General features: G+C 39.7%; 1 protein-coding gene across 1 annotated transcript in view; it reads right to left on the reverse strand.

Moving 5' to 3' along the window:
- Positions 1-26,091, reverse strand: part of TASP1 (taspase 1) — a 312,710-nt gene that overhangs the window by 86,230 nt on the left and 200,389 nt on the right. The window contains exon 11 of the mRNA XM_075564008.1: positions 13,042-13,152. Coding sequence (XP_075420123.1) covers positions 13,042-13,152 — 111 coding nt within the window. The remainder of the gene's footprint in view (positions 1-13,041; positions 13,153-26,091) is intronic.

The following is a 26,091-nucleotide window of genomic DNA, read 5'->3' on the forward strand; positions in this document are numbered from 1 at the left end:
TTCGACTTCCTAGTGACAAGACTCTTGGAGCTACGCTAGAGCCCTGGAGATGGAGGCGACACAAGGAGATCCCTGCCAGCACATGCTTTGACTGCCACTGGATCCACAAGACTTTCCTCACACTGACCTGTGATCTTCCTGCACTCAGTGTCATTGCATGTGTTGTGTGAGTGTGAAGAGGAATTTATGATTGGTATTGGACAAATGGGCTAATATTGGACTTATGGACTTGATCTGGACTGGGCTAGGGTGTTTCGTAATATACAATTATTATTTGATATAAAGCTTTTTCTTATATACACATGAGTGTCTATGAATTTTGTTTTTCTAGTCAACCCAGATTAACACAGGTACCAAATAAGGAAGACTACCCTTCTAACTAACTTCTAGACAAAAGTTTTAAGTCATCTTTGACTTTTTAAATTCCTACCCTATGTTAATTGACTAGCAATCCATACTGGCTCTACCTCCAGAAAGTAGTCACAATCCAACCGAAAAGCAAAAAGCTAAAGAGCTCTGCCAGGATGTCCATATATATGTGCACTGTAGGCCACATCTCTAAGGAGCCTGCCTTTATATCAGGTCAGCTTGTGCTCAAAATCAAAATGCTGCATCACACCCTAATCCCTGTACATCGTATCAGGGCTAATTATATCAGAGCGTATCATGAGGGATGAGCACATCATTAAATAAGTACCAAACCAGAGAAACAAGAACCCAAGTTGGTATATAACTTAAACCATCACACGAGCAATGTGGCTTTTTGAGTCAGCTGATCTGTGTGTAAAGGGAAATTTCTAAATCTTCTGTGAGCTCTTTCATGGCTGTAAGATTGCTGCTCTTTAGATATTGCAGCAAAGGCTCTCCTAGGAACGCCAACCCCCCCCCAAACTATTTATAGCTCAGTGGCTTGACCCATATTATATGGTCATTCTGGGCTGCAAGCGAGTCATAAAACATGAATATTTGTTTTTATAGTCTATAAAAGAGAGGTATACAAGAGTGGAGGAGGTTGAGAATACTACTGTACAAGCTGGTCTACAATGTGTACCATAAGAACTTTGATAGACTACAAAGAATGGCATGCATATATACTGCATTGATGTACTACATTGCCCATTTTAAGAATATGGATAGATATGGCCATGCGATAGAGTATAGATTGGATGCATAAAAACAAGTGAAAATGTGCAGAGATTTTCTTAAATACAACAATAAAAAATAAAGTTACATATTATTCATTTGGGAGTATATTGATGTTGGTCTACTAAAATGCAACCCCCCCACCAACACCAAAAGCATATCCTATAATTATACTAATTTTTTTCTAGACATGTTCTCTTAATAACTTTATGACTTTTTTCCCTTTTATGACGTTTTTCCTCTTCCCAAAAGGATTTTGTTTGTTTATCTTCATAATTGAGTCAGTGTAATAATACATCCTTGCTGTCAAAATACTCATGGCTTTGAGACTTTGAGTTGGTAAATATTCATATGTGAAAAACACATGAATCCATTCTGTGTGACCTCAACTACCTAAAATTGTATGTATACATAGGATGTGGAAAGACACATCAAACTGTTATCAATTCTTCAAAATTATTTTTGGTACCTTTTATAGTCTGTGCTTCTTTTGTGCTTTGCTTTTACATTTTCTATAATGCACAAAAGTTTGAAAAGGAAAAAAAATATTTCAAAAAGTTGCATGCCATGACCCCAGTGCTGCTTCCCAGTTCAGACTAGACTGGAACATGTACACGGGTACAGAAAGGGATGGGAGCTACGACACACAGAATCCAGGAGTGGGAATGGTGATGCCGGAAAGGGAGGGGGAGGAGGGGAACGGAAGAGAGAAAGGGGCACAGTGGTAGCCACATAACCATACACCCCTCTACAGGGGGAAGAACGAACAACAGAAAACATGGGGGAAGGGAGACAGCGGATGGTGTGAGAGATGAAAATAATAACAATGTACGATTTATTGGGGGATTATGAGGGTGGGGGGACGGGGAAGATAAAAAGAGAGAGCTAGTACCAAGGACTCAATAGAAAGTAAATGTCTAGAAGAGAATGAGGGCAACACATGTACAAACATGCCTGATTCAATTGATGTGTAGATTGTGATAAGAGTTGCACAGGCCCCAGTAAAATGACTTAAAATAAACCAAACTTGCATGAAGTCTCCATTGCCTCCAGAATAAAATTATGTTGCTGATGCCTCTTAAAATAAAAAAATAGATAAAGAACAACCAGAGATCTGGATAACCCGTCGCAAATCGCCTGGCATTACTGATTCCAGAGGTCATACCCAGATAACCTGCTGACTTACACCATCCCACATGAAAATGAGGGCCGTGCACCTAGACTAGGAGACCACCCGCTATGCTAGAACACGGACTGGACGGGATGGAGGAAGAAGGACTAATGCGGAACTAATACAGAGGATAAGGGGAGCTAATGGGGTGCTGCTACCTGAAGCCCATAAAACCCAATTCCATACTCTTAGTCTTAGTCCGCTTCTTCAAATCATGAAGTAACTCACTTCATGATTGAATTGTACTTTGCTTATTAAATCATTGCTCTGCTTTATAAAACATAATGTCAGAGCAGACTAACTTGCTCTTACGTGTAAAGTAGGTTAAAGTAAGTAAAAGAAATTATAAAGTAAAAGAAATATACAAAAAATTTCAAAGGCAAGTATAATGAAATGTGCAAAGAGCTGGAGTTAGAAAACTGAAAGGAAGACCATATTCAACATACACGAAGCTGAAATAACTGAAGAAAAAAGTCAAGCCTCAAGTTGTAAAATTAAAGGATCCTATGGGCAAAACATTGAATGATGCAGATGCATCAAAAGAAGATGGGAGAAATACATTGTCACTGTACCAGAAAGAACTGGCAACATCCAACCATTTCAAGCAGCAGCATATAAGTAAGAACTGATGGTATTGCAGGAAGAAGTCCAAACTGCACTGAGTCTCCAGGAACTGAATACTGATTGAAATGTTTCAATAAACTGATACAGTACTAGATGCATTTCCTCATCTACACCAGGAAATTCGAAAGACATTTACCTGGACAACTGGCTAAGAGTTCATTATTTGTGTCCACGCTAAAGAAGAGTGACCCAAAGAACGCATGGGCTATTGAACAATATGTCATTTGCAAATAAAATTGTGTGAAGATAATTTTTTAATTGGTCTAACAGTAAACCGATGGGGAGCTGCTCACAATTCTAGCCAGATCCAGAAGAGGACAAGGAATGGCGCTATCAAAGGGAACATCAGGTGGACTTTGGCTAAAAGTACACAATATCACAAAGAAGTTTGCTGTGTTTCATTGACTATGTAAATATATTCGGCTGTGTGGGATCATAACACAGCATGTACAACATTGTAAAGAATGAGAATCCAGAACACTCCCCGGTGCTCCTGGGGAAGCTGTATATAAACTAAGAGACAGTCATTAGTTTAAAATCATGGTTTTTAAGAAAGCATGGCTTAAAATCAGGAAAGGCGTCAGGATTATATCCTGAAACACAAATGTATTCAGACTTATAAAAGACATTCAAATTTTTTCCTCAAAAAATACAATTATAAAAATTTAATCGCAAGTTCAATTAATAAATTTTGCAGCTAGGCTTTATTGTCAAATAAATAGAAACCTGCTAGTTAAAGGATATACCAAGCTTATCCTATTTCAAACTGCAAATCAATCTAGAGGTAAGGCAGAAAGCCAGAAAATTGTCAGTGTCATTAAGTCTCAGAAGAACTATCTACAAAGCAACCAGTATAGGCTGCCCACTATTAATGCTAGTAGATAGATGGAGTTTTACCCAGTTCATCAAAGGTTGAAAATAACATTGTTTACAAACATTCTATTCTTCTGTAATGAATGCATGGTTACTGACAGCTCAAAACTCATACTTTCAAATAGCCAATGGACTAAAAAATCAGTTACTATAAAGGGAAACAACTTTATAACCATAAAAGTAATTCTAAAATGCTATGATCATTATAATGAATTATAGATTTATTTGTATACTCACATTCACCAAGTTTAGGGTTAGCTCTATTCAAGCTAATCAGGCAATATATTCACTCAGCCTTCGGCTTTGTATGATTTAATTGTCCTTTCTTTTTTGCGTTTACTGTAACTAATATTAGTGGTTTTACCCACATACTCACAAAGTAAAGGGACAGAGAAGAAAGCTTTTTGATCACCTAATCAGTACTCCAGGAGGAAGGAAAATTGCTAATATGGAAACAAAGATCTTTAGTTTTTCCTTTATTTTCCTGCATGGGTCAAAACAAATACCATGTGTGGTTTCCATTACATCCTAATACTTCATAAAGAACATTTGACATAAAATCCATAATAAAGCACTTGTGGTGAGCAGCTCGGCAGCTCCTAATTGTGCGACGGTCCCGAGCTTCACAATCAAGTCTGTGTCCACCAAGCCAAGTCACTTCTGAAACGAAGAGTCCAGCAACCAAACTATGATACTTTCTAAAAGTTAACATTAGACTGTTGCTTCAGAGGATGTTTTTGTCCGTTCTTGGTGAGAGCTTATTTTGGGTGGGGGAAGGGATTTTTTTTTAAATACTGTGTTTATTATTTGCTTTTCAACGACATATCTGACCTATAGAAGTACACGCAAGCCCGGGAATGCCAAGAAAAGCCAGCTAGAAACTGAGAGAAGGATTTTCACCCTAAGATGGAAGAAGGATTTCCCCTACATCTGTTACAAAATTATTTCCATTTATCAAAATTTGGTAACTATTTTAAAATGGCTTCTTGGGCTAGGTCCCACAAAGGGCTAGATGAGTGAGAAGACATGTTTTGTGTTCCTACTACTTAAAAAGGTCCCCGTGTTTAAGATCTGTGGGATTTCCCAGGCGTTGGGAGCGGGCTTGCAGAAATGGGAAATTGAGGTCCTGAGAGGAAAGCTGAGGTAGCACAAAGCCCTCCACACAGTTAATACCCATGCAGCTCGCTGGCCAGTTTCCACCCCGACATGTCCCCTCGGCAGGCTGCTCTAACACCGTGTCTTCAGGAGCAAGCTAACACGGCAAAGGTGTTGTTTCTGCCTTTCCTTTTTGTAAGAGTAAAGGAAGAAGAGAAAAATGATTGATGTTGCCCCAAACAGGCTCCTTAGAGGCAAGGATGGAGAGACTTTATTTACCTCCTTTGGACATGGCAGGAGAGATGAGAGCCTGGGAAAGGACATCATGCTAGGTGAAGGAGAGGGGCAGGGAAAAAGAGCAAGACCCTCAACAAGATGGAGTGACACGGTGGCGCCAACAATGGGCTCCAACATCAGCACAATTGAGAGAATGGCTCAGAAGTAGGCAGTGTGTCATCTGGTTGTACAGGACGCTGCTACGAGTGGGAATCGATTTCATCGCACCCGGCATTAATGGTGGCATAACGACTACAGTCCTTCATCAACTGCATTTTTTATTCAGTATTAAGATTTACCCATGTTAATGTGTCCTCCGTTTAAAGTCTTCTGTCGTCCGATCAATGTTTCTGTTCACACACATACTTTCTCTCATGGGGACCCTTCTGTGTCTTGGATATTATGTTTGTGTTATATTCATATTTGAGGACTTTGAGATTCAAGTGGAAAGTGCTTTCTTTTGAAAAGGATTTTCACTTATTTGTGCTTTTTCTATGCTTACTTTATATAAAAATGGTCAGTCACCCATTAGGAAGTATAACTTGTCTTCAATATACTGGCTAGCAGGGTTAGATTGTTTGTAGTCAGAAGGTTACAAGATCATTTTCAGTTCAATGAAATCTCCAGAAATGGAAGTCCCTGTGTCCCTTGTATTTTCTATTGAAATTTGACATGAAGTTTGTTTTATTTATTTGTGAATTCTCACACTTGTCAGAAGAGTACCTTATAAATTTGTGACATCTCTTAAATAGAAAGATCATGTTTTTAAAGTATAAAGGCCTAGTAATTAAAAACAAGTAACAAAAATGATTTTGAAATTTATTGTTTTCCTTATTCTGCAATTTGGACATATAAATAAACCTGCTACCACCCAGTTAACTCCAAGTCAGAGTAGTCCTGGGTATATTACAAGGTAGAAAACTGATCCAGAGGGTCTTCTTAAAAATCATCTTTACAGAAGCACGATGTTAGGCCTCTCTTCGCCTGCATCACTGCAGGTTAAAATTGGCAATCATTGGGCTCACGGTCTAGTGCAAATAGTTTTTACCCCTAAGGTCTCGGACATTTGAGGAAAACACGCAAAATACCACACTGTTATATTGAAGTAGAAACGCCTTTAGTTTTTTAACCGAAAAATTTGTTTTCCTTAGAAATCCCTCAGTCTCCTGGCTGTAGTGAATATACTTTAGTGCAAAAAAGAAATATGCCCACAAAACATGGAGACAACTCCAGTAAATACCCCCTTAAAAAAAACTGCATTCGAGGAGAGAATAATTTATCTGTAAAGTTTTCTGAATTGTAAAGAAATTAATGAAGCTTAGTTGATGATCTCAAAGAAGAGGATAAAGTGTTGTAAATGCTGATGTTGTAAATCATTTTATTGGGGCCTCATACACCTCTTATCACAATCCATACATACATCCATTGTGTCAAGCATATTTGCACATTTGTTGCCATCATCATTCTCAAAACATATTCTTTCTACTTGGGCCCTTGGTATCAGCTCCTCATTTCTTTCCCCTTCCTCTCTTCCTCCCTCATGAACCCTTGATAATTTATAAATAATTATTATTTTGTATGTCTTACATGGCCGATGTCTCCCTTTAACCACTTTTCTGTTGTCTGTCCACATGGGAGAGGAGTATATCATTGTGATTGGTTCCACCCCCCTTTCTCCCTTCACTTTCCCTTTACCCTCCTGGTATTGCTACTGTCATTATTGGTCCTGAGGGGTTTATCTGTCCTGGATTCCCTGTGTTTGCAGCTCTTATCTGTAGCCATGTACATGCTCTGGTTTAGCCAGGTTTGTAAGGCAAAATTGATGTCATGATAGTGGGGGGAGGAAGCATTAAAGAACTAGAGGAAAGTTGTATGTTTCATCGGTGCTATACTGCACCCTGACTGGTTCATCTATCTCTTCCTTGTGACCCTTCTGTAAGGGGATCTCCAATTGTTTAAAGATGGGCTTTGGGTCTCCACTCTGCACTCCCTCTCATTCACATTGCTATGATTTTTTGTTCTGGGTTTTTGATGCCTAATACCTAATTCCATTGACACCTCATGATCACACAGGCTTGTGTGCTTCTTCCATGTGGACTTTGTTGTTTCTCAGGCTTGTGTAAAGGCTTGTTTATCTTCAAGCCTTTAAGACCTCAGACTTGATGTCATTTGATAGCCGGGAACCAATCAGCTTTCTTCACCACATTTGCTTATGCACCCATTTTGTCTTCAGTGATTGTGTCAGGAAGCTGAGAATCACGGAATGCCAGGTCATTAGAACAAAGTTCTTGCATTGAGGGAATACTTGAGTGGAGGCCCAATGTCCGTCTGCTACCTTAACACTTCACATATAAATGTATATACATAGATCTATTTCCCTACCATTATATAATAAATATATTTATATATGTACATTCCTGTCTTTAGACCTCTATAAATGGCACTGTATTTTTATTGTTCCTGTGCAAGCTAATACTAACCAATCAATGAAAATCTCTAAATAATCTCTAAAATTTCTAATACCACAATAATGTAAAAACACCCCCCAAATGAAAAAAGTAAAAGAATACATGGCAAAAACATATGAATTTTCATCATAATATTAAATATATTTTGTAAAAATTCAACTATAATCACAGATTACAGGTTACTAGTAACTGTTACTTAGTTGAGGAATTCAAAGAAGAGACTAGAAGGAAAATGGATATTTTCAGATACAATTTTATCACTAATTAAATTGAAAAGCAGAAACAAAAATATGAACTGAGACATTATATGGAAAACTGGGCAGGAAGCTACAATGCCACCCTGAAGTTCACAAACCACACACGCAGCCACAGTTTACATGCAAAAGGATAATTCATGAAACCTAACACTTTCAAAAATAGACATGAAGAAGAAAATTCACATCTGAATCACTGCAAGTGCTTTTATATGTTTGGTTTATGTTTGTAATCATTTAAAAAGCACAATAAAATAGGAAATCTCTTTCTCTCTTTCCCCTATTTAACTTAGCATTGAGTCTTGTAGGCAGCTAGTTAGCATGAAGTATTATTAAGGAACAAGTTTTATAGTACCCATTTTGTATGTTTTGTATACCACAAGAACATTTGAATGCACTAATAGGTTATTCTCTTTTATGCTCCCTGTACTAAGTCAAAGGACCCTGAGTATCGTAATGGGTTACAAGTGGGGTGCTGCCCATGAGGTTAGCAGTTGGAAACCCCCAACTGCTCCTTGAGAGAAAGAAGTCTCTCAAGTCGAGAGCCTGGGAAATGCAAAGGGCCAGTTCTATTCTGTCCTGTAGGGTCACTGTGAGCAAGAGTCAACTAACAGCACTTGTGTTACTGATTTTTTGCTTTTTGATACTAAGTCAAACAACAGCTCTGATATTTGAATGGTAATAATGCAAGTAGAAAAAAATTACAATCTTAAAAATGTCTTTTAATTGATTCTATTTGGCTTTATCGCATTAAAGTCCCACTTATAAAAATGAGACTTTAAAATCTTTACATTTAAGCTAATTCAAAGTTCCTTTAAAAACTGAACAGAATAAATGTGTTACAACCTTAGGAAAATATATAAGAAGAAATTATATAAATAATAACCATCAAAATAGAAATAAAAAATTCCACTCCTCTGGGAAAAGATCCACAGATGCCCATGATACCACTATTCAAAGAAAGAAAATGATTTAGAATTATTCTAAAATTCTACACATATGGCTTTGCTATGCCTTTTAGGAATTTTTCATTTTCCAAAAATGCATACTGCTGTGGTTGGGTCAGTTGAGTTGGTTCCAACTCACAGTGACTGTATGAACAACAGAACAAAACACTGTCTAGTCCAAAATAGATGAGATGAAGTCTGAACATCTTTGCTTATAGGTAACATTCTACTTGTATTTCTTCCCAGACAGATTTGTTTGTTCTTCTGTAAGTCCATCAAATGTACTCAATATTCTTCACTAACTTCACAATTCAAAAGTATCAATTCTCCTTTGATCTTTCGTATTAATTATCCAGTTTCCACATACATATGGGGTGACTGAAAATACTACAGCTTAGGCAATGTGATATCTTTGCTTATTAAAATTTTAAAGAGGTCTTGTGCAGCAGATCTATCCAATGTCACATTCTTCTTCATCCAGTCCTACTTCTTGGATTATATGCTCAGCATACAGGCCCAGTAAGTTTAGTGAAATGAAATAAATGTGACATACATGTTTTCTGATTTTAAACCATACTGAAAACCCTGGATTTGTATGCATGCCTGCTTTTGATCTATGTACATGAGTGTGATGAAGTGTTCTGCAAGTCCAATGCTTTGAAATGTTAGTCATAATATCTTGAGGTTCCAGAGTCAGATGCCTTGCATAGTTTATAAGGCACAGGTAAAAGTCTTTCTGGTTTTCTCTGCTTTTATCCAAGATCCATCTGCCATTAGCAATGAGACCCCTGGTTCCATGTCCTCTTCTGAATCCAGCATAATTTCTAGCAGCTGAAATGGTTTTTGAATGATTGTGAACAGAGTGATATATTAAATCTAAGTTCTAAGCACTTGACTGCTGAAGGGCAAGGTGTACATTGAGAGCTTTAACTCCACTTTCAGTCTTGACATAAGTCCACCTTCCATTTCAGTTCTTTCTGATCTTTAATTGGCAATGTATAAAGTTTTGCCCTCATACAAAGGATGCTAGAAAGTAGATTCTGACTCCCCTGGTCAGTCCAGGAATTGGGGCGTTGGCCTTGGTACATGCTTGAGCAAGACCTTAATGAAAACTGAGGTGCCAGGGCTTCTTGGTCATGAGACATACTCCCACCAAAATGATCAGAGATCCACAGAACCAATCCTGTAAACTTTTCTAATCTGCGACAGTGACAATCGTGGTCCTTTTCCCGATTCTGCAGAGTCTTGCAGGCCCCAGTGATAAATTGACTTGCCACCAATCATGAGACTGTGCCAATTTCCTTTGATTTCCATGTTCTGTTATTAGCCACATGGCCATGAATACACTGGGAGACACTATGGCCTCCTGCCGACGGTCTCCTCCGTGTGAGAGATATGTCCTTGTTATTGTCCAGTTTAGGAGATAGTAAAATATATTCACATTGGGGCTTAAAAAACACACACAACAAACCTCTAGACCTTTACCAAACTAATCAGTAAAGCAGTAACAAAAATAATTTTATCATAAATAAAATTTAAATGTCATTTCAAAAAAGCAACTCAAAATAGTATACCAGGAACAGGCAAAAGTTATGCTAGAGAGGCTAGACATATTTGGGCAAGGGAGGAAGTAGGGACAATGGAATGAATTCCCAGCACAGAGCGAAGTAATAATAAGAAAAGACATAACTACCTTTATCTAGTTTTCAAAAAGGAAGGAATTTCCAGCACACACACGTGCACACACACACACTCAAACGACCCCTACTCCCTCTCCCACAAATGACTGAATCGACCTTTGGAGTGGCAGAAAGTATGAACTTTGGCTGTACTCCTGCCATCTATAAAAGGGAGACTATTCTACAAAAAGCCATCCAATAGCATATGAAAATCTGAATTTCCATTCAGCAGGGACTCTCAGACCAGCTGTGATACCCATCTGCACAATCACGTTGAACACAACCCCTAAATAAACTCACTTGCTCCGTTGGAACCGTTTTCCTGTCTCTCATCCCGGAGGAGGAAACTGAAGCCTGCAGCCCCTTAGTTGGAACAGCACTAGGTAAGTACGGCAATAAGTATCTTGACTCTCAAACTTTTAGGTGTCTAGATTAGGGAGAAAGGGGCTTGTCCCGCCAATGCCCGCAAAGGGCCGCAATGCAGGGGGTGGAAAGAGATCAGGCACACTAATTGGATACCTATGGGAAAACCCAAACTGAGCACGCACAGATCAGGATCCCCTAGCTCAGGTGAAACCTAAAACTTAGCTTCCACCTAAAATCACACAGGTGGGCTTAACTCAGCCAGTAGGATTGGTCAATACCCTCAACCATGCAGCCCACCCGACGATGGGGTGGGAGGAAATAGAGCCAGCAGCGTTGGGCAGGATAGGGCCCTGAGCAGGTGAAGCGAGGCAGCTGGGTATCCTCCCGCTTACCAGCGCACACACACCTGCCTGTCCCACGCCAGACCTATTAGGGCCTCTTTTACTCTGCTCCTGTTCAGCTGCAGACGGAGGGTGGGGATCTCTCCCACTTGCCGTGTGTGCCCCCTCGGGCTCCACTCTGAGTCCACTGGGGCCCGCGGGCTTTGGCTTCAAGGCCTCTGGGGATTCCCCAGTTCTGAATGTGTGGGTTTCCTGCTCCCCGCTCCTGTATTCTTTCCACGTGGTTTTTCCGCACTCATGCCTTCCAGAAATAGCATGTGCCTTTTCAAGATGGGAACACCTGGAACATTCCCTTTCTTCCATACCAACTCACTTGGATTCCAACAGCGCTTCTGCCCCGTGAATTCTTTCAGCGGTGTGAAGCAAGGATCGAGGTAAAACCCAATCCAGAAACCTAACAAAGCCATTGTTTTCTGCAGCTTAGACTAGTTCTATTGGGGAAAAAAGAGAAAAGCAGTAAAGGCAACGGTGTCTTGCAGAGAGATAACCCACTGGCTACCCAGGCGACTTCGGCAAAGTCATTGCACCCTTCTACAACGGATGTTCCTTAAAGGCAGTAAGGGCTTCTTCAGTAGGATTTCCTTGGGAAATCTCACTCATCCACCCTCTAATCCTGATCTTGCCCCTTTAAACTTCTTTTTCTTTTTCACAACTCAAAGACCATTTCAAAGAAACCCAAGTGAGTCTCGTGAGAGAAAAATGCCAAAACTGCCATTTGGATCAAACAGAATTTCGGGGGGAATGGTTAGAGCGAGAGATAGATACACAATCTTCCGAAGCTTATAGACCTAGATGGAGGATATGCTGAGAAACAATAGCTGCACAGTTAATATTTTTGTTCAAAGTTTCTATGACTTTTGTAGCAATGCGTTCTGACTGACTCGCAAATAAATTATATATGCTATGCAGGCCAAGAATTTTGTTACCCTTAAAAAGAGAGTTCAATGAGATAATCGTAGAGGCAAAAGAACAATAAGACCTATGTCTGATTCTAATATACTTGAGTCATGTAGTAACAGAAACTTAACCAACATTTTACTGAAAATCACTAAACAGACCTCTAAGTCTTGATCATAATTCAGGTCACATTTCACCATCAGGCAGTTCTTTTTAACATATATGTAGTTGATGCCATTATGCTTGTCTTCAAACCCTCAGTTCAAATAACTGCTAACACAGTACCTGTACAAAATCCCTTCCACTCAAAATATTTTTGCTACAGTTATTCACTCTGTTCTTCCTTCAAATAAATATTTTTTCTACCCATAATCTATATTTTCATTTCTCTCTGTGTTTTAGAAATTGTATCATTCCTAGAAGGCTATGATATTTTATTGAAGGCCTCCATAATAATGCTAACAATTTGCAGAGAGTAATTGGGTTTTACCCTCCTTTCATCCTCTGAGATATGCACTTAAGCAGCTGATATAAGTTTCCATCATTTGCACTTTTAGGATATTTTTATAAATTCAAGATAGAGAAAGCTTTGGAACAGAAAGTGTTTTACACAGGTAAAGTCTAAATTTGTCTAATATCAGTAGATCCAGAGGAATTCGTAAGTAGCTAGGCCCTGAATTTGGGGTTAAGGCGAGTGGTATGATTGGACACCAGGAGATCCTGGGGAAGAAAATTTGATCATTGGTCTGGCACAAAGATGTCAATGTGGCACCTGCGTCATGGAGTTGACAAGTCAGTAAAATGACCTAAATTTGGAAATATGTCATTTTCTTGATGTGATACTTACCAATAAACTTGTTTTGCATAGTCTCCAACAGTGCTTGGTGAGCGTCCTCAGATTGCAAGGCATGTGAACATTCTCGAGCCAGTATAGTGCGGACAAGATGCTCGCCACACCCTGAAAATCCAAAGAAACCAAGAACTCTTGAGGGAAGGAAAAATAAACACCCTTCTTGTCTTACTGGCATTAAAACACCCTTGTGTATCACTTATGAGGTAATGTTGGAGCAAAGTTCAGTGATGGATGGAATGATTTTTATGAGCAATCTAGTAATTTTAGTAATTAGACCTGACAAAAGCTAAAGAAATACAGGACGATCTCATTTCAAAAGGAAAAAAAGAAAAATAAAAGGGAAATCCTTTTATAGGGAGGTTTTACATAACAGTAATTCAGATTTTCCACCTTGGACTTTCCAACAGTTTGTCTCATTTGCCATTGTCAAGCTACTAAAAAAGACACTTGTATATTTGCTAATATTATTTTTGAAAGTAATTAATTCATTAATAGACTGTATTCCATTGGTGTTAGTCTTCCAGGCAATGAACAACCAGGTTTTCTCTGTCAACCCATACAGCTGACACATAGGAAAAGACATGGATGCTAGGGTAAAAGTTACCTTCCCCACTTCTTTTTTATTTCATACACATTAATTTACACAGCTTTCAGGGATGAATACTTTGTGGCCCTGAAAAGAAAAATGTGTTTTAACCCCAAGATGAATTTGAACCATTTAGACCGCAATAGTGACTCGAATTCCATTACCATTTCTACCAGTGAAAAGAAGAAATTACCTGCCAAAGCAGAAACAAAAGGAATTTAATCTGTAGCTAAATTTAATCTATAAATTCAAATAACAGATGACGATCGTTCCTTTTTTTCTTAGTAGTGGTCACTGTTACCAGGTGTCTGTGAGGTGATTTTGCATCACGGGAACCCATGGAACAGAGAGCCGCTCCCCAGAGTTTCTTGGCTGTAATTTTTCTGGAAGGAGGCCTTGCGGCACCATGGCCAGGCATTCAGCTGGTAGGCAGAAGTCGGCAGCATGACTACACAAGACGTTCTGTTCTAAAGGTCTGGCAATCTGCCTCCCTAAAGGTTATAGACTGGGAACCCCCTGGGAGAGTTTTGACTGTCCGACAGACACAGCTAGGAGTCAGAATCAGCACAGTAACAGTATTTAGAAGGCAGCTCACCAAGTCTGTCTCCTGTGGAGCGACTGGGTGTTCAAAGTGCCAACGGGCCAGAGGCAAACACTGCTTTAGATACACCATCCGACAGGAGTGAATGCTTGGCTCGACAAGCAGGCTGAACAGGCGTGGAAGAAAAGTGGCAGTGTACCCATGCATCTGATTTTTTTAGAAAATGTGACTTAAGATGGTTCAATGAAACCACCTCTTTGGAAAGCTGTCTAAAAGTTCTTAAATGGCCAAGGACTTCTGTCGTGAAACCCACATTACAATTAATTTAATACATGATTCTGTTTAGCTAACAAGTATCTGATGGAGCTTTCTTTGCTTGTGCAAGGAGCAGCTGTCTGCAGAGCCAGCGGTTTGAACCCACAGCTGCTCCAAGGGAGAACGCGTGGCTCTCGATTCCTGGGATGAGCTCTAACTTCCGAACCCCACAGGGCAGTTGTAAGCAGTCCTTTAGGGTTGCTATGATTCCGAATCAACCAGACAGCAGTGAGCTTTTTTTGAAGGCTGAGCAACATATTTCTGCATAACAATTTCTACAATTGTTAAACCACATTAATGTCTTGCTTTTAGCAAGTTTTCTATACACAAATTTTTCCTCACCTCTTTTCCTTCTTCCATCCTTTTCACTTTCTTCACACACACATACATACATTTGCATCTATTATGTGTAAATATGCACAATATGCTTTTGCCAAAATTTCAATTTCCAAAAAGTGAATACTTTAGGTTTCTAAATAATCATCTGATATTTTGCTAGAAATAACAACCCTTAATTTTTTTGGAATAAGTGTAAACATCCTTTAATCCTTAAGTTTCCAGTTATGAATACTACTTATAAAAAAGCTAGAAAGATGTAAGTTAATGTATAACTCTCATGCAGAATTATGAGTCATCCCTATTTGGTTAAATTCTCACAGCATTATTTTTATAACCAAGCAAAATAAAGAAATTACAATAAAGCTAATAGGAAATAAACCATGTTTGACATTTACTCTGTATAAACCCTGTGTTAAATTCATGAAACTCCACAATTGTTAACTCCCTTTGTGAACATATTTCATGTTGAACAGTGAAACATTATACTTTGGGACAATAATAATTGTTAGGGAATTGCCATATTATAAGCTAAATGAATGATCAGAAGGTTATGTACACATGCCTCAAGTCAAACAGCAAAGCCATATAAAATTAATATCACATAAAAAATCCAATATATGTCACAGAGTTTCTTCCTATGTTGTTCTTACATAGGAACGTATAAGCTTTTCTATAAATAATGATTACTTTTTTAGCAAGAAACTTTAAAAATTGTAAGTTCTTTTCTCTGGTGTACAGTACTTCTAACCTAACAACTATTACAAACAAGCCTGCTTTAGAGGTTCCGACAAAAAGTTTGGCTTCGAAGGTTTTACCCACAAAATTCCAAGGTTTTTCTGGATATGCTGCCCATACAGCTGAAGTCGAAATCAAAGTGTAACTTTGATCTTTATTCGCAACTATTAGAAATAAGGCTGTTACATCTTCTTTCCTAATTTTTGCATGCAATAACCCATTTGTGTTCCCAGATATTTGAAAAAGGGGGGAGGGAAGAACGACAGGATAGAATGATTTCTCTGCAAATCAAGAGGAGACACGAAAAACAGCACAGTTAAAAGCACTCACAAATATATAGATTATTAAGTACCAATAAGAACAACAAAATATAGATCAAAACACACAAATAAATTTATTTCATCCCTTAACTCTTGTGTGCACTTGCCTTTATTTCCTCTATCATTTCACCTTTTTCTGCATTGCTTCCCTCATATCCTTTATGACTTCAAGCAGCATTTTGAAATTTCTTTTTGTGGCAGGTCAATATCTGTTTCTTCTATGCCCATCATTAGGTTCCTGACTTCTTCGGCATTGTCTTCTGTTCCTCCTGCTTTTTCTTTGAAGCTGTTAGAACCGGTTGCTGTTCACGTGTTGCTTTAGAGGAGCCTGGAGCCATCCTCCTGAGTCGAAGATCCCTGGGCTCTCTCTTGGGGGATTTGTATGAGTCTTTCTATGAACTATCCTACGGTAGCTGTACTAAGGGATCAGGCTATCGCTATATCTTCCTGTGGTTTCATTCTTATTCTAGCCATCCAGTGTTCCGTTACTTGGAATGTGTGTTGGATATTCCTCTCATGTGACCCTGGTCAGGTTGTTGTGGGCCCACAAGGACATCGCTTCCCTGGCTGATCTCTAAGTAGGCTTCACAGTTCTTGTGGCACCTCGGCTGGCCTGTGGTGTTTTCCACTGCAACTGGAGGACTGAGGAGGGCATGCGGGTGTACCCTCCTTGGTGTAGAGCTCTGGAGCTGGCAGGGGAATCACTGTCGACAGAGAGCTGGCCGTGGAGGTTGGGTGGATGTTTCTACAGTAGCATGGAGCCTCACCAGTGGTGGTCAGGCGTTTCCGCCCAGTCACTTGTAGGGCCTTGGGATTTAGGCTGGGGATGCCCCACTGTTTGCAGGGGAGAACCCCCTGCTGCTTGGTGTGTGGAAGAGGACCAGTGTGAATTCCCTGGCTGCTTGACAAGCCAATAAATGTGGGTGGGAGTTCCCCCAGTTGGGCCTTCAGAGTTGCCCTGGGCAGAGGGGAGTAGCCTGGAGGCCGCTAATGGCTTGTGACAAGAAAGAGAGTGAAAGGAGAGGAAAAAGAGAGAAAGAGGAAGACACAGACTGGAGCAACAATGTCAAGCAAACTGACACCCACTCACACACACACACAACTAAAATGCACAGAGTAGACAAAAGTGAAAACAGTAAAAAAAGAAATAAAGAAAAGAAAACAACAAAAAAGAAGAAGTGGATCTGCTGAGGCTGTAGCAGGAAAGAGAGAAGAGCCAGGAGAGGAGAACACAGCAAATGTATAACTTAAGTTTGAAAAAGTCTGTATCACCTTTGAGCGGACACTAGGGAACTAATTCATTTATATTTAAAATTAACAAAGGAAAAGGGAACTAATCGAGTTTTTTTTTCATGCAGTAAGATTTTCTTTCTCTACAGAAATAGTCTAGATCTATTGTGCCATCACTCAACCATTCCCTCAATGCAAAAACACTTTGTTTTATTAAACTGACATTCCATGATGCTCACCTTCCCAATACGATCGCTGAAGACAAAGCGGTGCATAAGTAAATGTGACGAAAGCTGAGGGTGCCTAGCTATCAAAAGATATAGTGTCTTTGGGAGGGGGAAAAAAGATATAGCATCTGGGGTCTTAAAGGCTTGAAGGTAAACAAGTGGCCATCTAGCTCAGAAGCAACAAAACCCACATGGAAGAAGCACACCAGCCTGTGTGATCACGAGGTGTCAAAGGGATCAGGTATCAGGTATCAAAGAACAAACATCAAATCATTATGAATGAGGGGAGTACAGATTGGGGACCCAAGACCCATCTGTAGGCAACTGGACATCCCCTCACAGAAGAGTCATGGGGAGGACACGAGCCAGTCAGGGTGCAATGTAGCACCAATAAAACATACCACTTTCCTCTAGTTCCTAAATTCTTCCTCCCCCCCCACCCCACTATTATGATCCCAATTCTACCTTACAAATCTGGCTAGACAATAGGATGCATAATGGTACAGATAGGAACTGGAAATGCAGGGAATCCAGGACAGATGATCCCTTCAAGACCAGTGTTGAGAGTGGCAATACCGGGAGGGTGGAAGGAACATGGGATGGGAAGGCGGAACTGATTACAAGGATCTACATATAACCTCCTCCCTGGGGAATGGACAGCAGAAAAGTGGGTGAAGGGAGATGTCGGACAGTATAAGATATGATAAATTAATGATAATTTATAAATTATCAAGAGTTCGTGAGGAGGGGGGGGAAATAAGAAGCTGATACCAAGGGTTCAAGTAGAAAGCAAATGTTTTGAGAGTGATGATGGCAAAAAATGTACTAATGTGCTTGATACAGTGGATGGATGTATGGATTATGATAAGGGTTGTATGAGCCCCTAAGAAAATGATTTTTTTAAAAGAGTTGTATGAGCCCCCAAGAAAATTATTTTTTAAAAAAGGTTCATGACTGGACAACAGAAAAATGGATAAATGGAGACATTGGACAGTGTAATACATGACAAAATAATAGTTTATAAATTATCAAGGGTTCATGAGGGAGGGGAGGGAAGGCAAAAATGAGGAGCTGATACCAAGGGTTTAAGCAGAAAGAAAATGTTTTGAGAATGATGAGGGCAATAAATATACAAATGTGCTTGATACAAGGGATGTATGTATGGATTGTGATATGAGTTGTACGAGCCTCCAATGAAATGATTTTTTTTAAGTTGTATGAGCTCCCAATAAAATGATTAAAAACAAAGAAATAGTCTAGATCAGTGTTCTCAACCTTCCTAATGCCGCGACCCATACAGTTCATGTTGTGGTGAACCCCCCCAACCATAAAATCATTTTCATTGCTACTTCATAACTGTCATTTTGCTGCTGTTATGAATCAGACAACCCTGTGGCTGTTCGAACCCCAAAGGGGTTGTGACCCATAGGTTGAGAACCGCTGATCTAGATAATAAATGGATTAAAAATTAAGAGAATTCCAATGTAACCGTTTGTAGCCCATACATAACAAACAAGGCAGGAGTCTGGAGTTTCGTTAAATAAAGTGCTCCACTGCTATGGTAGTCTGCTTCCACAAAGATAGACATCCTTGGAGACCTATGGAATGGTTTCTGAGTTGTCTTAGGGTCGCTAGGAGATGACATAAATTCAACAACAATGGAAGGACGAAGGCTTGCTGGTGCAACTGCTGCCAGTCCAAACCTACCCAGCAGCTCTGCAAAAGAAAGATCTGGCAAACTCCTTCTGTAACAATTTCAGCCAGGAAACCACATGTGACCGTTATATGGGTTCCCCATAAGCCAAATTCAACTTGAATGCCTCAAATAACAACAACTTGTAATAGCTGGCACTGGCGCTAAGCAGCAGTGGTTGCGCTAATTCAGAGGTCCTCAAACTGTTTAAACAGGGGGCTAGTTCACTGTCCCTCATACCAGTTGGAGGCCCAAACTATCGCTTAAAAAAAAAAAAAACTTTGAACAAATTCCTCGACGTCTCTGCTGTGCCTACTGGCAAGTGACCCTTTTTTGGAAGTGTCCATGTCCAGGCCTTCTCTCAGGCCTCTGCTGCCACATCCTGCTTTTCTCTGCGCTATCCTGGCAAGTGTTTGACTCTTCAAGTCTGTCAACAAGTGTTTGAAGACACATCATTCTGCCAGTGAAGTTCCTGCCCGAAGGCATTCAACTCTCTCTCACTCCACTGGTCACCAAGCCTCATGCAGCTGCCTTGGGCAGGTCTTCTGGGTTTCTCCATTCACACCGTTGTCAATGTTTTTCTATCACTGGGCTCTGCTATTGTTGCCACTATTTCTCACCAGCTCCCCCTATCCTCTGTCTACAAGGTTCTCAATCCAGGGTAGGGACCCAGAGTCAGACCGTGTCTAGAATATGTCCCGCTCCAGACTCTTCTTGATTTTAGTAAGGTCTCCCTTAACCTCTGTAATTTGCCCTGCTATAAGCCTATATCTTGGATATTTTTAAGTCATCACACACACACACACACACACACACACACACACACACCAGATGATAAACTGATAAACCCTTTTGGTAGATCAGGGTAACTTAATTTGGACAGTAATTGACTATTTCACCCTATATGGACTTTGCATAGTAGACTGGCCTGAAAGGTGCACAAAATACACTATCACAAGGCAGGCTGTGGCCCAATCAATTATTGGGAAAAGTATAAACCTAGTAAAGCCCGAAAGGTCAGATATAAATAGAAACAACTGCACTACAGTTACTACGATCACAAATAGCTTTATGTCACTTGACAGAATTACATCTATTTTCCTCCCAAACGCCTCACCCCTATACCACCCCCACAAAGAAGGTTACACTTGACTCTGATCAAACCTCCAAATTAAATTATTAATTTCAGGAAATAAAGAACACATGTAAAAAATCTACAGATTGTTTTATTATCATATTTGACAATAAAAAAACTTCCTCGTGTCTCTGCAAGATCAGGACAAGGCAATTATGTCTACTCTTACTACTTTCATTTGATAGTGCACAGGAAATTCAAGCCACTGCAATTAAGTAAGCAAAAAAGGGGGGTGTGGTGGAGCATAAAGACGGAAAGTAAAACACTATCTGCAGATTATATGATGGTTTATATACATTTCCTCCATCTCCAAATTATAAAACTATGAGAATAATCTGTCTGGAGTCTTCCTATCTATCTAGTAGTCAAAGGCAAAGGCTGGCAGAAATAGCTGCCGGATATTTACAAAACTCAAAATGTGGAAATCGTTTTATTTCCTTGCCTCCATCAATGTACTCATCAGGTATTACCGAACACTTACTCTGCTGGAGGCTCAGCAAAGACAGTACGTTGTTAGGGTGCTGGTGCAGACTGTTAGGCTCCCCCAAAGTTCTTGGACCCTAGTTTGGCTACGGAGTGTCATTCTGGCCATTCCACATGCCAGAGATCTGACTGTATATTGCTTATAAAAGCAACCCCAGAGATTCAGAAGAGAACCTTGAATTTAGCAGGCACTCTGGACATTGCAAGAGCTCCCTAAGAGCCAGCAACTCTGACAGATGATATCCTGGCAATCTCAGCCTTAACCCAGCTCCCTGTATCCTAGCTAGCATCCCTTTGCTGGGACCCCAATATGCCTCATTCTCAAAGACTTCAGAATTATAAAAAACATCCAGTTTGGTAAAGAGCTTTACCTTTAGAAGATGAACACATAATTAAAAAATAGCAAAGCACCTGCCCATTCCCTTACAAGAATATGTATCCAAAGGGAGAAATAAGCAGATGCAAAAAAAGAGAACAAACCAGGAGTGCTGCCCTAACATGAAGTGAATAATACAATAGGGATCAGCAAACATTTTCTGAAAAGTACTACGGTATCTACTGGTGTACAAGCTGAGTTTTTCAGCACATTTTTAATGAAGTTTCGTGGTAAAATTGGGTGCCTCAGCTGATATTCTGGTTGGCTTATACTCGAGTATATATGGCACTTGGTATTTTAGGCCTTATGACCTCTGTCACATATCCTCTGGACAATCTGGGAACAGGATGAAAGTACAGATTTTTCAAGAACCAAGGGGAACTTTAATTAAAAATAAAATGGATATTTAAGAAGCAATGGATATACCAACTACCAGATTAGAGGTGGACAGAGAACTGGAAGACAGGAGAGGAATTTTTTTTAAGTTTGTGGAAAAATGAAATGAAAAGATAGCAGAATTTTTCCACGAACTTTTTCAAGCCCCTTCATATATCTGAGGGAAAATTAAAGGCAGCCTAGAATGACAAGGAGATAATTGGAAATATGAAGGTTTAGGAGATGTGAAACATGAAATGAGATTATCCAGGGCATTAGTAGTCATTTAAGGATGAAAGAAAAGGATGAACGGTTATTCAAATTTAAAGAAGTTTTTAGGTGATGAATAAAAATTCAAGCAAATCCTTAATTTGATGATGCATATGGAGCTTCAAAGAGAAATGAAAAGAAATGTAGCTTTAGGTCTAAACAGTGAGGTTCTGGATCAAAGACAAAGAGAAAGCAGCAAAAACTAACCAGAAAGAAGAGGCAGATAAGCTATGAAGTAATAAAAATACTAAAAAATTAAACTGATAGCAAAATTTTCAACAAAATACTAATCTCATCAAGGTTATAAGCGCCCCCCCAAAAAAAAAGAGCTCCCAGGCAATAAACTAAATTATCATTCTAATCTAGAGAATGATAATTTGTCATAATTCTCGGTCACTCTAGTATTTGCCCAAAAGACTCTTCAGATATCTGACTTCTCAATTCTCTAATACCCTGTCCTCACTGACCCTGTATCCACTACCTCCAAAAGGTCGGTAACCAACAGAAAAGCTTTACAAGCAGTCAGAGAAATACGAACATGTATTTATCAACTCTTGGTTGCCATGTAACATATATCTTCATTGCATTTCCAAATCCAAAAATGTATATGTTCTAGCAGGAGAGAGATGAAGTTTCTGCTCCCGTGAAGAGCCAGTATCTTTGAAAACCCACAGGGGCAGTTCTATCCTGTTCTATGGGGCATCTGAGTCAGAATTGACTCATAGCAGGGAGTTTCTTGGTTTTGTTTGTTTTTAATCTTTCTCTTACTTAGTGGTCACCAATGGTAACAGTCAATTTATTTACAAAATGCAAATTAAAGGCCTCTATGTGTCAAGTTTATAATGTAGTTAAAGTGGTCAGTGGTGGAGGAATATCCTCTTCCACAGGATCTCAAAGTGAGATTAGGAATTATGTAGTCTAATCTCACACATCATTCTCCCCTTTCAGAGACTGCTTCTGTTAAGCCTCTTTACCAATAAATCTGATACAAAGAGCTCCAAAGAAGATAAAGTGGTTACAGCCATGGAGAGACATAACCCACATTCCTATTGTGCCCCGAATCACACATTCAGGACGACTGGCATTCAACTTATCCCTAAGGATTAGTGATGATTTCAAAACATTTTGTTATTTTATAAATGCTGTCATTCATTCTCACTGCAACTAGTAGGCATAGAAGAATCTATTTACACATCCTGTGTTGGAAGTCCACAGGGACGGGTAAGTAATAAGGAAATATCTTTCCAAATTCAAAAGGAAACATTTGGTATTAACAGTTTCCAGTATTGCAATATCTCTTTTTCAAAAGAAGGAGTTTATTACACAGTACGTCACCTTTTCCATGTCAGAGGATTTACTGCCAATTTTGGAGTTGGGTTACTTCTGGATTTCAAGTCTGTCTTGTGGAATGGAAAAGTGACTGCCTTAAAAACGATAGAGCACACATGCTCTCAGACCTCAGTGTTCCTACAGTTGTCAATCCCAGAGCCTATTACATACAAGAAGAAAATAGAAAATGACATGGGATAAATGGTGCGTAAGTGGGTATATAGAGTAGTGAAAGCAAATGGAAGAAAATTATACAGAAAAATAGCTGAACAAAAGATTTCAAAGGGTGGCACAGGAAGACAAAACTATTATAATGAAATATGCAAAGACCTGAAGTTAGAAAACAAAAAGGGAGAATCATATTTCTCACGCTGAAGCAACTGAAGAAAATACTGAATGTCACAGGAAGCGCCAAAATAAAATGCAAAGCATAGACAAAATAACTGATAGACATTCAAATATTTCAAAAGGAAGAAAACAAATCATGGATTATTGCTTTTGAAGGAACTGGCAAAAATACAAGGCTGCAGGGATTTATGGAATGCAAACTGAAATGTTTCAACGAACAAATGCTGGCAGCATTAATGTGGTTATGACCAAAACAGGGAAACTACCTGGCCAACCGGCTGCAGAGACGCACCAGCAAGGAACTGCCAGAAATTCAGCTGGGCTCGGAAGGTAATGCGGAACAAGGACTATCATTGCGGGCACCAGGTGAATCTTAGCTGAAAGTAGAGAGTACAAGAAAGGTGTGTGTCTGCGTTTTACTGACTGTGCAAAGACATGACATTTGGTACATCATAAAAAACTAGGGATCCCCGTGTAAAGAACAGGAATTCCAGAGCACTTGACTGTGCTCACGTAGAGTTTGTACATTGAGCAAGAGTCGTTATTTGAGCCGAACAAGGGGATGCTGTGTGGTTTAAAAGCAGGAAAGGTGTGCATCAGAGTTGTATTTAGTACTTACTGAATACACCATGTGTATTAAATTTATTCTCTCAGCAAATAAGCCAAGAAGCTGGATCAATATGAAGAGTACAGTATCAGGATTGGAAAAGTCTCATTAACAACTTGCAGTGTGGTAAAAATCAAGAGGACTTGCCAGAATTTATTGGTGAATATTAATGCAGATTACACATCAACATTGAGAAAACAAAAAGCCTCACAAATGGTCCAGTGGGCAACATCACAGTCAACAGAGAGGAGACTGAACTTGTCAAGGATTTAACTTTACTTGGATCTACATTACATTGGGCACATCTGCTGCAAAAGACCGCTTTAAAGGGCTTCAAAGCATCTATGTCACTTTGAAGAGTAAAGTGGACCATACCCAAGCCATGCTCTTTTTAATCACCTCATATGCTTGGGGAAGCTGGCCAATGAATAAGTAAGAGCTATGCCTGCGAATCATCATGTTGGCAAAGAACGTTGAATATACCAATGTCTGCAGAAGAAGGAGCAAATCTGTGTTGGAAGAAGGTCAGCTAGAATGCTCCTTAGAAGCGAGGCGAGCGTGACTTCATTGGATATACACTGGGCATGCCATCAGGTGGGACTAGTCCCTGGAGAAGAATAGCATATGTGGTAAAGAAGAGGGGCGGCGAAAAAGAAGACAACCCTGAACAAGATGGACTGGCATAATGGCTGTAACAAATGACCCAAAGATAGTAGTCAAGGTGGGGCTGACTCAGGGCAGTGTTGTTTACATCGGGTCACACTGTCAGTCAGAACCTATTCAAGAGCACCTAATACAAAATGCAGAAATCCAGTCATGATCTCAAGCCTCAGCATCTCTACAGTGATCAAGCTGGAAACTAGGCTGCAAACGAACAAAACAAAAAGAGATGGGATAGTGGTGAATAAGTGGGTATAGAGAGTAGCTAAAATATCACACACATAGAATCAATACTATTTCTAATGAGTTTGGCCGATATCCTTGAAGAACGTCTATCCAGATTCCACCAGAAAGGAGGCATAGAAGAGCAGACTGCCTGCCCCCACTGTCATACCTGACACAAGACCCTTCAGATTCTAGGCTCCAGCTACCTCATTTGAAAAAATAAATTGCTTAAATTAAAAGGTTTTATATTCCTCAAAAGACAAAATATTTATTACTGTTAATACTTTTAGAACTTCAATAACGTCATGATTTAAATTTAATTAAGAGGTTAGTGATAGCCAGATCACTTATCAGAACACTCTTTAACAGGAAATTATTTAATGGTACAACAGAATAGACAGATGAAACTTAACTGCAGATAACTTTATTTTTCAAGAGGAAGAGAAAGGTCATAGGATCATTGTCCCACCACCAATTAATCAGTGATTGAAATCATCTCACTGAAGCTTTACAAGGAACTTGTGAAGTAGGTGTTCGAATCCTATCCTTTCCACAAATAAGAAAACTGCACTGACAGAACTAAGATTCTAAAACCCCAGCCTTAGGATTCCAAATAAAGCCTTTGTTCCCCCGTAGTGTGTTACTAAAAAAACTTAGGCTATCATTTAAACCCTTGAAAATCTGAGTCCATGGTCAGGCTCAAAGTAATAATCAGTCGAAGATAAGTAGCAGAAAAGGTTTTGATATCAATGATTAGGATGGCAACAGCCCCGCAATTTTAAGTGTGAAATTCTAGAAAACATCATAAAATAGAAACGTTAAACTTAGAGATTTTATTTTCAATTAATACCATGATTTGCATGGTAGCGATATCAGTGAAGCGTTTAAAGCAAGAAAAACTCGGAAGGAGGCCTGGTGATCAAGATCTGAACATCAGCTAATAAAACCCTATGGATCACAAAGGCCAGTTCAGGACTACTCAAGACAAGGGAGGCCTGGGCAACAACTTTCCTTTCCCTGGGCCACGGGGTCACCATGCCTCACAATGACAATACAAGCAGCGGAGCAAGAGGAGAGGCAGCTGGGCCACAGCCTGAGAGGAGTGGTTTCTTCTTGTGACTGAGTGGGGGTAGGCTGGGAGAAGTTCCCCAGCAAGAGCTTTTGTTCCTTTCACCCCAAACCTCCCACCCAAACCTCCCCACCCCTCTCTCCCTTTGCTCCCGCCTGGTTTCAGCTCTGCAAGAGACCTC

The sequence above is a fragment of the Tenrec ecaudatus genome, chromosome 12 (assembly GCF_050624435.1).
Source record: "Tenrec ecaudatus isolate mTenEca1 chromosome 12, mTenEca1.hap1, whole genome shotgun sequence".
NCBI lineage: Eukaryota > Metazoa > Chordata > Mammalia > Afrosoricida > Tenrecidae > Tenrec > Tenrec ecaudatus.